The sequence below is a fragment of the Fusarium flagelliforme genome (genome assembly GCF_020744385.1).
Source record: "Fusarium flagelliforme strain FIESC 12 MPI-CAGE-AA-0113 chromosome Unknown B0J16scaffold_1, whole genome shotgun sequence".
NCBI lineage: Eukaryota > Fungi > Ascomycota > Sordariomycetes > Hypocreales > Nectriaceae > Fusarium > Fusarium flagelliforme.
The window spans coordinates 6,158,142-6,171,554 of NW_025763503.1; the positions used below are offsets into that span (position 1 = coordinate 6,158,142).

Below are 13,413 nucleotides of genomic sequence, written 5' to 3' on the forward strand. Positions count from 1 at the left end.
ACTTGATAAGGCTATCGTGACTCTCGGTGCTCAAGCTTAGTCCCCGATCAACCACCACGGGTCCCAAATCAACTACCGTAGTGCTGAACCCTACTCCCTGAAGTTCCCACTTCTTCATGGTAGATCGCACAATTGGGAATCCTGCAGGGGAGGTGATAGGGAACTGGTGCTTCGGGGAACTGAGATTTGCCCGGGGCGATCTGAAGCAAAGGAATTCGTCCGCGGATGCTTATCATGATAAATAGTTCTTGGTATGTTCTTGATATCTCATGATAGTGCTATCAGTATACTAACATGGCTGAACCAGTGCAGCGTTCGAAAGGCGTTTCGCTAACGTGGTTGGCTGCGCTGCCCGTCATTCTCGCAGCTGCTTTCACAGCGTATCCCAATGGATTTGGTAGATCGGGCCCGGAGCCCGCGCCCTCGGTAACGATTAAGCAGGGGCATATCGTCGGAAAGTTTGTCGATGATGGGACGTTTCCTGAGCCGTTGGAGGGTTTCATGGGGATTCCTTATGCGGTTCCTCCTGTTGGAGAGAAGAGATTCCGACATGCCGAGCCTGTAGGGGCGAGTAATGAGACGATTGAAGCTTATTACCTGGGACCTAGGTATGTTCCTACGAGAATGTGTCGGATTGTACTGATAGTCAAAGATGTCCTGGGAAACAACTCGTTCCTTTCCTGAAAGATCCCATTCTTGGACCGGATTACGAATCAGAGGATTGTCTAACCATCAACATCTGGCGCAAAAAGGGTCATTCTCCCGCCAAGGGAAAATTGCCAGTTGCAGTCCTGATTCCAGGTGGTGCTTTCAACCGCGGTGCAGCAAGGATGCATAATTCGCATACCATGCTTGCTTTCTCTGAAGAGCCGTACATCGCTGTTAGCATGCAATACCGCATCGGTGTGTTTGGCGGGTTGAACACAGAGTTGACAGCCAAAGAAGGCGTGTTGAATCTGGGGTTAAAGGATATGTATGTTGCGCTTGAGTGGGTGCAGGATAATATTGGGGCGTTTGGGGGTGATCCAAATGATGTTACCATCATGGGTTTGAGCGCTGCTGCTCACGGTGTAAGTGCTTCCTCCCCCAGGACACGGAAGAAAGTTACTGATAATAGCAGATCGGACATCTTATCATGGATATCAACCAGCCAAAAAAGCTCTTTCACAAAGCGATAATGGACTCAGGCGCTCACACGGCGCGCGCAGTTCATCCGCCAGATGCTGCTCTCAACACACAGCACTTTCGCGAACTCCTCGACTTAACGCCCTGCTCCCACTTTAAGGACCTCAAAGACCCCAAGATTTTGACTTGTTTACGAAGCCTTCCCTCCGAAACGGTAGACAACGCAGGGAAAGAAGTATTTGCCCGCTCAGACCCTTCAATCCGCTGGGCATGGCAACCTGTTATCGACAACGACATCATCTCACGCCGACCAATTGAAGCATGGAAGTCTGGAAAGTTCAACAGAGTTCCTATCCTCACTGGGTCTGCTGCGAATGAAGGTGCTTATTATGTACCGCTGAAGGCCGATAAGCCCGCCGAGTTTACGGGTTTCTTCAAGAGCCTACTGCCGCATCTTACGAGTTCTGAAGTCGAGGAGTTGGAGAGGTTATATCCTGATCCTTCTACACATCCTGACTCACCCCATGTTGATACAAGGGGAATACCAGGTGTGGGATCTCAGTATAAACGCCTTGAAACTGCTTACGGACACTACGCGTATACATGTCCTGTTCGACAAACAGTTATATGGGCAACATACCACGATAACGCGCAGCCAGCGTACCTATACCACTGGGCTTTGAACAAAACTGCTTTGTTCGGCGCTAACCATGGCGATCAAATGCGTTATCAGACGTTCAACAGAGAAGTCCGAGAGATCTCACCCGCGCAAAGAGAAGTTTCCGGAGATTTCCACGCGTACTGCACGAGCTTTATCACAAAGGGTGATCCGAATAGTATCAAGGGGCGGTTTAAGAACAGACCAGAGTGGACTTCTTTTGAGAATGGCAAGGGAAAGACGATGTTGCTGGGTCGGGGGAACGATGAAAGGGCTGGGGGTACTGGGGTTGGGAAGGCGGCTGAATTGGTGGACTTTACGTGGGGAGATGAGCAGTGTGAGTTTTGGTGGAGGGTCTCAAGTAAATGGGAGGACTAGACACACCAATTGAACATATCTCACTGTATTACTCCGTATACTATTCTGTTCTGTGTTATTACTATGGGGTGGCATGTTATGTCCGGAGAAACAATAACTGGACCCAGTCATCGGCCTTTGCTCCGATGTGCCAAGAAAGATACTGTCTAGGAACTAAACCCAGGGTTGACCTGACTAGCATGTCTTGCAGACCAGTATATTCATTCAGCGGAAACCATTTACGTAAGAGCACAACATCAAAGTGGGATACCCCGGATTTGGGAGCGGATTGCCGAATGCCCACCGGCAAAGTTTGGGGTTGAGTCCGGGGTTCACAAGGGCAGACACAGGAACGGATAAGGTATCAACGCTTGAATAAGCTCAATTGCTAACTACATGACATCATAACATAACATAACCCAATCCTAACTTAGTACGAGTATCGGAAGTTGGGGTTCTCAAAATCGGTAAGATCCTGCAACGCGGCGTTCTCATCCTCAATAACAGGACCCTTCTCATCACGAAGACGGTTTCGGCGAATAAGCACAAAACGCAGGATAAGCGCGATGACAACTTGGGCTGCGACACAGCCGATGATGAGCTTGCAGCCAGTTTGGTAGATGGGCGCCTCAGAGCCAATGAAGCCGTGGGGACCGATGATGTTGCCGATACAGTATGCCAGGAAGACGAAGGCTGTGGCAGTGGTTCGCTTGGTATAGCCTCCGACGTTCGAGGCGGGCATTTGAAGAGCAACGATGAGAGCGCCAACGAAGGATGCGCACTAAGATGCATGTTAGTTGAGAATTGTGAGATCAGTTAGAGAGCAGCTTACCATGTAGTAACCAGCGAGGAGACCGCCCTTGTTGGTTCGGGGAAGTTGCCAGAAGAGATTCACAGCAATCAACGTGGGCAGAAGCCAGACACACATAACAATTGTGCGGACATTCTTGAACTTGGATGCCACATAAGGACCCGTGAACATGAAGATAGCATTGCAAGCACCGTAGGGAATACCGTACGCCGTAGTAAGCAGCGCATCATGAGTAAAGCCCTTGACGATAAGCTTAGAGAAGTTGGCAATGCCACCATTGATAATCTCATTGAAGAGCACAAAGAAGAACAATAGCCAGATCTGAGTATCCACAAAGACCTCGCGGATCTGGTTCCATTTGATCTTTCGGTTGAACACACCAGTCTTGTTCCTCGCGCTCTGCGCAATAAGCATAGCCCGCTCCTCAATAGTGTACCGCTTGGCAGTAAGGATATTGTTCGGCAGGAAGAAGAACAGCACGACGCCCCAGCAAATGGTCAGCCCGCCGCAGAGCACGTAGATTGTGCGCCACACGTCCCAGCCCTTGGCCTGGCCGACGCCAAAGAACATGATTCCGCCGAACATGGCGCCGAAGCCGTTGAAGCAGTAGAACAGACCTGCACGGGCGGGCTGAGTCTCGCGGCGGAACCATTGCGATACGATGAGCATGAATGCGGGGGTGATGACGGCTTCGAAGGCACCGAGGAGGAAGCGGCAGATGGCGAGGCCGGTGAAGTTGTTGCATGCGGCGGTGAGGCAGAGAATGGAGCCCCAGATGATAACGAAGCTGCTCACGACTGTGCCGGTAGGCAATCTCTGGGTGAGGTAGGATGCTGGCCATTCGGCGACTAAGTAGGCGAAGTAGAAGATTGATGCCATCCATGAGTATTCATCCGGTGTCATGCCCGTTGTTGTGAAAAGGTCGAAGACGGCTGAGTAGCCGAGAGCTTGCTTGTCGACGTATTGGAGGAGGTAAGTACCGCACAGAAGAGGCATGAGAGTCCAATCGACTTTTCTGCGGAGTTTCTTGAGAGCTTCCTCATCGGCCATGAGCTCGTTCAGACGAGAGTGAGGAATGCCATGTTGTTGAAGGAAGAGCTCTGCTTCATCAAGGTCTGTGATGGTACCGGGCTTGATATCTGCCTCTGGGTCATCATTGTCGAAGGGTTGGATCTTCTTGACGTCCTCTGTATCTTGAATCTTAGTGTCTGCCATGATGAAGGAGGAGGATGAACAGTGGCCTGGTCATTGTGGAATCTCAGAGGGCGAAAAGGCGCCTTTTTGAACTTGTGAACCTCAAGGGGCGATAGCAGCGATTCATGCTTGACCCTCGTCTCTGGGATCCGGGGAAACGCTAGGGTAGTGGATACGACATTGATAAGTGCAGTGGAGAAGGGATAAGTTACCTAGATACCACTAGCCATGGATGCGGGGAATGACCTGAGGGCGTGTGTTATCGTGCCCGGGAGCGAAACGGGACATGTTTGCCGAGTTGGGTGGTTGGCGTGGTTTGTTTTCCGCGGGAAAGTTGATGGCACTACTGTATGTAGCAGCGATTGCGGAGACCAGAATTTGGATGCGAAGATAGGATGGCAGCATGAAGATAGTATGAGCTTGGCAATTGATATTGAGATAGAGAATTATAGCTTGATTCAAGGGTCAGATGATTAGATAGTGGCTTGAGGTGCGTCATGATTGAATGATTTGGGCATTATGACATTCGGTGCTTGTAGGCGAGGAGTTGTCCGAGATTGAGGGACTTGACAGTGTCAGAGTAAAGTACTCAGACAACTAGTACTCAGACAATTGATCATGGATGGGTACAGAGACAGGTTTCCTGTTAGTTACAACCAGACTCAAAAATTATAGACTGATTTTAGTTACGGTTTACTATCTCATTTTAGACTCCAAACACCAACATCAAATCCTCTACCAGCCATCACCCAAACATCTACACCTTCAACTCCTCATCTCTCAAACTCCAAACCCTCTTACCAGCAAACCATGTCTCCTGAATCTCCGCCTTGAGCAAAGTCTTAGCATCCCACTCCATATCCGCCACAACAAGATCCGCGATCTTGCCCACCTCCAAGCTACCAACGCGATCATCCTGGAACACACTCTTCGCAGCACCTTGCGAGCCAGCAACCACGGCTTCACAAACTCCAAGCTTAAAGTGCTCGTTTACAACTTCTTCGCACTCTGGTTCGCGAGCGGAACGGCGCGTCGCTGCGACGTAGATGTTGTGAAGAGGGTTCCATGGCGCGGTGGGACTGTCGCTTCCTAAGGCCAGGAGGGCGCCTGAGTCGGCGAATTCACGGTATGCGAAGGCACGGTCGCGACGGTCTGAGATGAGACGAGGCCAGGCGCGAAGGATAGCTGGATCAGCATGGACGGGCTGGATAGAGGCTGTGAGGCCCAGTTTGCCCAGTCTCTTCGCATCTTCCGGCTTGGAAACCTCCAGATGCTCGATTCTATGTCGCGCACCAGGCTTGCCGTACTTCTCAAGCATGTCTACCGCCATGGTGATAGCTGCGTCACCAATAGCATGAAGAGCGATTTGGATTCCTGCATCGGACGCTTGTTTGACGACTGGCTCGAGATCTTCTCTGGACCAGAAAGGAGGTGGTGAAGGGGCTGTGCTGTATGGCTCGGAGAGGTATGCTGTGCAAGCGTCGATGATGCCGTCGCAGATGATCTTGATACCCGCAATGCGGAGATCGGGAGATTTCTCTTTGCTGTATTGCTTTGCTAGTTCGATTGCGCGAGATACCTGTCGTTGGCGCTCTTCGAGGGTATCTGCAGGCTTGACGATCCAATACGCATTCACTCGCATAGCGACATCAGGATGCCGTCTCTTCAACTCAACAAGCGACTCCCATGCGTACTCATCCATAGCCATCTCAATGATGCCCGTGTATCCAGAAGCATGATATGCTTGGAAAGCAGCAAGCATACACTCGATCCGCTCCTCATTCGACGCCAGCTGCGCAAGCGTAGGCCAAACAACAGTCAAGATCATCGCTTCACTCAAAACACCCGACGGGCGACCATTCTCATCCCTCTCAATGATACCACCAGGAGGGTCAGCCATATCAGCGACTTTCATCTCCGCCAGACCGGCAGTATTGCACCACGTCGAGTGCATATCCTTGGTATCGACATATATCGGCCTCTCGTCAATCTCATCCAGGATCTTGGCGGTTACACCGTTGGGAGTCATGGAGTGCATCCATCCCTTTGCCATGATTCTCGGAACATCCGGGTTGGCTTTTGCGTAGGTTCGCAGTTCGTGGAGGATATCATCTAGAGTCTTGCAGTGCTCCAGAGCAATTTTGCGAAGAGACTGGCCAAGCAGGAGCAGATGCATATGGCCGTCTACAAAGCCTGGCAGAACTGTCTTTCCATTCAAGTCCTGAGTTTCGATAATATCTTGAGATTTGACTTGGGCTGCGACATGCTCTTTTGTGCCGATAGCCTCGATGATACCGTTCTTGACATACATACTTTCTGCAAAGGTGGGCTCGTCTGCCAAACTGGCGACGGTCCTAGAAAGGATCTTGCCATTGATAAACAAAGACATGATGAAGGATACTTGTGTTATTTGAACAAGAACAAAGGAAAGAAAGAAGTTGAGCTTCCTGTTCGGTACTTATAGTCTCTCTTCGCCTCTTTAGACTGGGCTCCGTTTACTGGGGGTGGGACCGCTTGGGTGGGCTAACTGTGCCTATCACCTGGGAGTTGGGACGAACAATGCATTACCGAAGTCATTACACTGCAGAATGCATGCATATGTGATATGGCATTCGACAATAGGCTCTCTCTCATCAAGTCATATCTCGACATACGTGTCCCCTCTGCCTTTCTGACGGCTAAGACATTCTCAGAATCTTCAATGAGACCTCGGTCTTGAAGAAACAGGTCTCCACCGAAATTGGGACCCTTGATCAGGACCTTTGGGTTTGGAGGACATGATTGGTTGAGAAGCGATCTTCGGTGGGACAGAGAAAATCGCTCATGGGGAGATGATCTTATCTGATTCAACGTCATCGGCTGATGGCGGATCTGATCTGATAGTCTACGATCTAAGCATGCACCGAGTCAATTTCAAGTCTTTGCCGAGGTTTAGTTACTATTGTATTGGTTCTCATATTTCTTCTTTGTGCAAAAGTGTGTAGGACATCACAACATGGATAGGGTAAAGGTATAGGGTATATGCCATTGCTATCAAACAAGATCATAGGGCGTATGTGACATAGAACCGATGACTCCAATCTTCAAGGACAACCGATCGGAAATTAAAGATCCCCACAAGCTTGAAAGCGACATCGGACACGGTTATAAACGGCCGAATATTGACATCGACATGCGCAGAACTCAAGCAAGCTGTGAGATTCATGCCTATCACTAAGTTACCCGGGTTCATGAGTATTGTGAAGAAGTATAATCCCTCCAACACGACCAACAGGATCGACAATGCGGAGACAAAGCATGAACTACACGCACCTCGCTCGCTACCAGAGTATCGGGACTGGTGGTGTGGAGATTTGCTGTAACTTAAGTTCTGATGGGCGCGCAAGCTTAAACGTTGGCGCTATGCAACGTAATGGTTGAAAGGGTTAATATCTTGTCACAGCGCGAACTAGAACACACAAAAGCCCTGATGTCTATAATATGGTCGGGATGTATATTGCTGAAAGACCATATCCGTATCTATTAACTTAAACTGTAAAGCCCTGTGGCCTTCGAAACAGTCACTGACTGATCGGGCGTTTTGGTGGCTTCCTAGACATGATCGATTGGTGATTGTACTTGTACTGCAACAACATGTTGTGTCCAGGGCTTGAAGCTGAAAAAGGCTGGGGGTGCTTTTGGCTCAACGTGGACCCGCGATTGAGCTTATCCCTCCCCAGTAGAGAATCGGGAGTCCTGGCCTGGGTGCTCGTCAACCATTTGACCAGGCGGATGACTTTCAGGGCCGCCTGAATGCTAGCCTAAGCGAGCATAAGATCACCAGATTGTTTTATCTCTTCGGCTCTTGACGGTCAATTCTTCTGATAACCTGACGACTGGGTTGGCGCGATGGGGTTAAGAGTGATGTAAGTCACAGTTGTGGTGGTGTTTACGGTCATAGCTCTCGTCGTGCAGAGGTTTCGAGCTCAACACATAGTCTTGAAGGATCCGGCTGTAGCGAGGGTCACGAGTAGACAATTAATCGTGGTTTCGGGATCGAGAGTCGTAGATTGGGATGCGTCTGTTGATGAAGCAGGTTCGATGTTCGGGCTCGTCAGTATGATGGTAGTGTGAGAAGTCCCAGTAGGGATACTCGCCGAAATGCTATGGTGAATGGAATAAGGTCAGCTTCAAGGTTGTAAAGGGTCCGAAGGAAGTTAACTAAAATGCACAGCCCAACGATTCTGACTCCACTAACAATCTCTCCGCAAGCAATGTCCAGGGCGTGGAGGGTCGCAACTTGCCGTTGGCACGACCGCCGATTCAACTAGAGAGCTTGCTGCGTAGCAGTACCTAAGTAAGATGTTAGCCATTGTCTCATAGTTTAAGTTGCAGGTTGAATGATTGATGATTAATGCTGTTGTTGTACTGTACTCCGAAATATCTTGGACCACCGGCCAAAGTAATGCCTTCCTGCAGAGCCATCCCATAACCCACCAATACCTCAGTGTAAGTCGGATAGCCAGCCAAGTCACTCAGGCATCCAGCGAAGTCAAACTACCCTCTGGTCGACAAGTTCGCCTATAGGGCAGCGGATGTTGGAGATGGCGGGGTTGTAGTAGATGTGACCGCGGTCGCGGATTCTGAGACCCGTTATGCTCAACATCTGGGGTTGATACACTGGCGGTAACGTTGCTTCTAACGACTTTTCAAAGTCGACTAAGTGTTTCTGTCAATGCAAGTACCTTCGTTCGGCAAAGCAGTCGCTGTATCAACCTCTCCTAGTATTGCGGGAGTGGTGGACGTCCTTCAAGCTGTTTAGCCCGTCAGTGAGGTAGGTGGTCGAGACGTTTGTGTCGGCGATCGATCCGGAGGTGGTAGCACTGCGTTCGCGAGTTAAGTTGGTAGTGGCAGTTTCAGTCGCACAAGAGATATGTTCGCAATGGTATCAAAAGTCATCGAAGTATCGAGATAGACTGTAGACGGGTTAGGCTCGACAACTCCTTTCCGAATAGGTGGCGGTAGACTCATCGCCATCAAGAGTAGTGGTGCCATAAACTCTGGGTTCAATCACCGTATCAGCGATTATGCTGTTGATAGTGACAGATTGCTAAGCGTTGGTGGTTGGAGTGGCCCAGTCGTAGCATCCAGGGATGCAAGTATAGTTTGCGCCTGCCGCGGTAGTCGTTGGCCCCAACTCAGCTTGCACCGACGATGAACGTACCTGAGTTTGCCCCAGAAGTTTTGATCTTAGAGGCCGTTTACCACGACACCCAGGCCAGCCATTGTGGTATTCGTCGTATAGCCGATCTTGGTGCTTCCATTCCAATCGCAGTCTTCGCAAGCTCGAGGGACGAACAGACTCGCCGTGTCATGGCCGCCATCCGACATGTCGCATATGCCGATTTCGATTTGCCGCCCAGTACTAAGGGCGATAGGGCCTCTGTGGAGAGCGAAGCAATAGAGGATTCCCGGTCGTTGTCGGGTCTGTTGATACTTAGGGGGTCTGGAAGGGTGCATGCCATTCCTTTGAGGGCCGGCCCAGCAAGAGCGAGAATAGTTGTGAGACTTTGGTCTATGTAGTCGTTGACAAGGTCTCGATTTCTATTCCTGTTTGGTAAATCTGTCAGCGTATGCCAAAGGGGACAGACAGAAAGAACTGGTGTACTTACCCGCCAATTTCTGAAGAGGCTGCAATACACTCAAGCAGAACTCCGCCATACTGCGCTTCGAGATCCAAGCTGATGATCATCCCATCATCATGGTGCTATCAAAGCCACGGAGAGGCAAGCCGTTGGTCAAACGTCTCGTATCGTCTCAGTAGAGAGCTTCTTCAGCTAGACCTATAGTCAACAAGGCACCGCGGCCCATGCACAACGGCCATCTTCGGTTATACCGCTAGAATCAAGAACCCTAGCAAGAAAGTTGCTGAGAACAGAGAACCCGGGAATGGACAATATGGCTCTCCAGTACCTCTTGGTTGATGGTGGCTGCATTGGCAATGCTTGTGCAAGGAGAGAAGAGCTGCTTGCCCAAAGGGCCAAAGTTTTGCCGAGATTCTTCATACTGGAGTTTTGGTCAACACAACCACGAAAGGTACATATGGAATCATGATACAAAAGTTGAAAGTTTGGATTTATCTATGTATATACTGTGTTTGACGATTGCGGGTAATCTAGTAAACTTTAATCGTCTTTTCCACCCAACTCAAGTTCTGATTCTAATAGCCAACGCACGGAGTACCCCTTGAAGTCTTACGGGTTAGTAAATCTCATGGAGTCGACAGCACTCAATTCCATTTTGAACCCAGTCCAGATGATCCCTATCGAGCCTCAAATACAACGAATTCTCGTCAGCGCCGGCGTCACGAAGCAGCCGAATTACCTGCCTCCCCTTCTTTCGCAACTTCTCCCTACTCGGCATCACGAACCCGCGCCGATACCATTTCTCGGGGATGCACCACTCAGGCAACCTAGGCGTGACGACACACTGGACAGCTACTTGCAGAGGCGACTCGAAGTATACGGGCATAGGAACCTCCTGATCACTTACATAGTTCGGATCAGCGCCGCGAGCGAGAAGCCACTCCACGACTTCGACTTGGTAGAACTGTAGAGCGGTATAAAGAGGTCGATTCAAGCGTTCTTGGATGCGAATGTCGAGATGAGAAATAGATTCGGCTTGGAGGCTTCTTTCGAGGGTGCGGATGTTGCCGTCGCGACAGGCTTCGTAGATGTGGGCGTTGGCGTGCTTGGACTTAGCTTTCGAAGCTTGTCTGTATATCTCGATGATGAGTCTATCGTATAGAGAGCTACAGGTTCGAGCGAAGTTTGTTTTGGATTGGAAGTTACCTGTGAGAGTCCTTATGTTAAAGATGATCTCGTTAGGCAAAGTGAGGAGTTTTGGGTTGGAGTCGGAAGGGTACATTTCGAACGGTGGGAAGGATTCCATTTTGGAGCAATTTTTGATCGATAAAATGTGTGATGTCTTTGGGTGATAATACTTACATCTTGGGGGATTCTCGATTTTGTATCTTTGAATCGACAATTGGGGCTGGCTGTGTTTTGACTTGTTCGGACCATATTGTTCAGAACACTTCGACCTTTTGTTCCAGTTACAGATTATGTTCCAAGTAAATACCTTTGTACCATGGAATAAACCATGCAAAATAAAGAGAACAACACTTGAATAAGTCTTTGAGCTTGTGTTCAAATACTTACATTGTTAGCCTGTGATGATACATTGGACTTGGGGATATTTGCACGCAAAAGTGGAACACTTGCATAATGCGATACAAGAGTCGACCCTTGAATTCGTGTATTGTATTCTGAAGGCTACGTACTGGAGATTATCAAGAGGGCAGCCGCTGGCGCGAGTGCATCGACGAACCGAACAAGTCGGAGTCCACACTACCATAGCAGAGTGTTCTGGCAGCCTTCGTCGCAACTTGTGGATTATTCTAGACTTCATGATGAGACTTCACTATTCTCAGAGAATGTGTTTCTTTTCTTCAACTTGGTGATCTGGTCTGCAAGATGCTGTCCTAAATAAACAAGAGAGCGTACCATCACCACGTCTGTTCATCTTGACTACATTAATCCACCAGCCCTCGGTCTTGTTAATCCCCTCCCCTTCCACCTAGGTCTCTGCTTTCTTACAAGATCACTAGTCACACAAGTCTCATTCTATTCACTCAAGCTCGCTTGTTTGCAGAACACTAGTGAGTTCCTACAGCTGCCTGGTCCCTCGCAGCCCCGGTCTATCAGACTGTACGCTCGCACACTCGCACGCCTGCTCTGCCGCCGATTCTGACAGTGCCAACCGAGCGGCACTCCTGTGCACTTGACAGCTGCCTACTGCTTACCTCCCATTCCTTCTCACAGAAATCTTCCCTCTAACCTTTCCTCCCTTACCTTCACATCTTTCACACCTTTTGGAGCACTCCTCTTCCTCTCTACCATCATCTGCCACCCTCTTGCTTTGCTTTTGCATCCTTTTCGGCATCTTTTGGATGGCCTCATCTCATCGCTCTCTCATCTGCTATCTTGCTCTCTTCCCTTTGCTGTTTTGAGTACATTTTGGATACCCTCACCTCACCCTTCTCTAATATTCCCCCCATCTCAACTTCGAGCTTGGACGACACCATGTTTGCCAAGCAGGTCACTGTTTTCCCCATCGGGGATCTTCCTGCAGAGCTTCTTCTTCGTGTCAGCTCCTGCCTGTCCCTTCGATTCGCCTCTCGCCTTGCGCGAGCCAACAGGGACTTCCACCGAATCCTGAACATCGAGCTCTACAAGCGAAGCCGCAAAGGCTGGTTTCCTCTCGCTTTCGGTGCTTGCACTGAAAATACTGACACCTTGGCCCTTTGTATTGAACTTGGAGCCCCTGTTGACTTCCAAATCCGAAAAGTCAAGGGACATTTCCGCTGGTGCGGTGAAAGCTACTACGAGGTCGGTGGATGGCGAGCTCTCCGTCAAGCTATCCACGATAGCAGGCCCGAAGCTGTCAAGTTTCTGCTCGATCACGGTTCCTGCCCCAACTCTACTCCTGAAGAGTTGCAACATTCCGGTGAGCCTCCACTCGTTATGGCTTTCCGACGGGGACCTCGGGCACCGGTTGAAGCCAAGGCTATTGCCATCGCTCTTCTGGACGCTGGCGCCGATACTAGCACTGTCTCTGAAACTCATAGGGAGGAACTGTTGAAGATGAAGGAGATTGATGGCTATTTTGCCAAGGGTTGGATCTAAGGAAATGGTAAGTAAATGGAACTACACCAACATATTCCTTGAACGATACTGACGAGGTGAGATAGGAACATATTTATCGCGTGTGCCGCAACGTCATTGGAGTTCAGTGACTGCTGCGACTTGACTTTACTGGAAGAAATCGCTATTGATTACAACATTTAAGAAGAGTTTTCCTTGACCTTGCAGTTGAAAGAGGAAGACAAATTTATCGTGTGTGCCGGTCCGAAGACCGCCAGTTCCCGAAGGCGCCGGAGAGATCACGTCGTGAGACCGGGCATCACAACATGCCCTCTCCCCCAGAGGGCGCGTTGATGGACTCAGTGGGAGAAAATGCCCACCTCAAGAAAGCTGTCGCCTTTTTTTTTTTTTTGGTATGTTTGTCACATCTCAACTCTCCAACGTACTCTCAACTGACATACTCCGAGGATAGAATAGGGGACGTGAGCTGGGTTTAGAAAAGACTAATCAGGGGGTAGTGAAGAGTAGTAGCTGGGCGCTCATCGCAAACTTTCGATTCACATCCCGACTCGAGTTCAAACTTG

The 13,413-nt window shown here is 49.7% G+C and overlaps 5 protein-coding genes across 5 annotated transcripts; 2 read left to right on the forward strand and 3 right to left on the reverse strand.

Annotated features, from left to right (window-relative positions):
• Positions 1-294: 294 nt before the first annotated feature.
• Positions 295-2,176, forward strand: B0J16DRAFT_391978 (Alpha/Beta hydrolase protein; the record flags this gene model as incomplete). The annotated part of the gene is made up of 3 exons (XM_046131961.1): positions 295-608; positions 653-1,070; positions 1,121-2,176. The coding sequence occupies 3 exons, from the start codon at positions 295-297 to the stop codon at positions 2,159-2,161; spliced, it is 1,773 nt and encodes a 590-aa protein (XP_045989922.1). The 3' UTR covers positions 2,162-2,176.
• A 328-nt stretch (positions 2,177-2,504) lies between these two features.
• On the reverse strand, positions 2,505-4,384 carry B0J16DRAFT_280029 (major facilitator superfamily domain-containing protein). The gene is made up of 2 exons (XM_046123878.1): positions 2,973-4,384; positions 2,505-2,921 (listed from the first exon to the last, which is right to left on the reverse strand). The coding sequence occupies exons 1-2, from the start codon at positions 4,164-4,166 to the stop codon at positions 2,571-2,573; spliced, it is 1,545 nt and encodes a 514-aa protein (XP_045989923.1). The 5' UTR covers positions 4,167-4,384; the 3' UTR covers positions 2,505-2,570.
• A 405-nt stretch (positions 4,385-4,789) lies between these two features.
• B0J16DRAFT_330190 (amidohydrolase 3) lies at positions 4,790-6,556 on the reverse strand. Its single transcript, XM_046126420.1, has one exon. The coding sequence runs from the start codon at positions 6,532-6,534 to the stop codon at positions 4,903-4,905; it is 1,632 nt and encodes a 543-aa protein (XP_045989924.1). The 5' UTR covers positions 6,535-6,556; the 3' UTR covers positions 4,790-4,902.
• A 3,829-nt stretch (positions 6,557-10,385) lies between these two features.
• B0J16DRAFT_314596 (uncharacterized protein) lies at positions 10,386-11,075 on the reverse strand (the record flags this gene model as incomplete). Its single annotated transcript, XM_046125198.1, has 1 exon — positions 10,386-11,075. The coding sequence occupies one exon, from the start codon at positions 11,073-11,075 to the stop codon at positions 10,386-10,388; it is 690 nt and encodes a 229-aa protein (XP_045989925.1).
• Positions 11,076-12,040: 965 nt separating this feature from the next.
• Positions 12,041-12,871, forward strand: B0J16DRAFT_409823 (uncharacterized protein; the record flags this gene model as incomplete). The annotated part of the gene is made up of 1 exon (XM_046133100.1): positions 12,041-12,871. The coding sequence occupies exon 1, from the start codon at positions 12,269-12,271 to the stop codon at positions 12,869-12,871; it is 603 nt and encodes a 200-aa protein (XP_045989926.1). The 5' UTR covers positions 12,041-12,268.
• Positions 12,872-13,413: the final 542 nt, after the last annotated feature.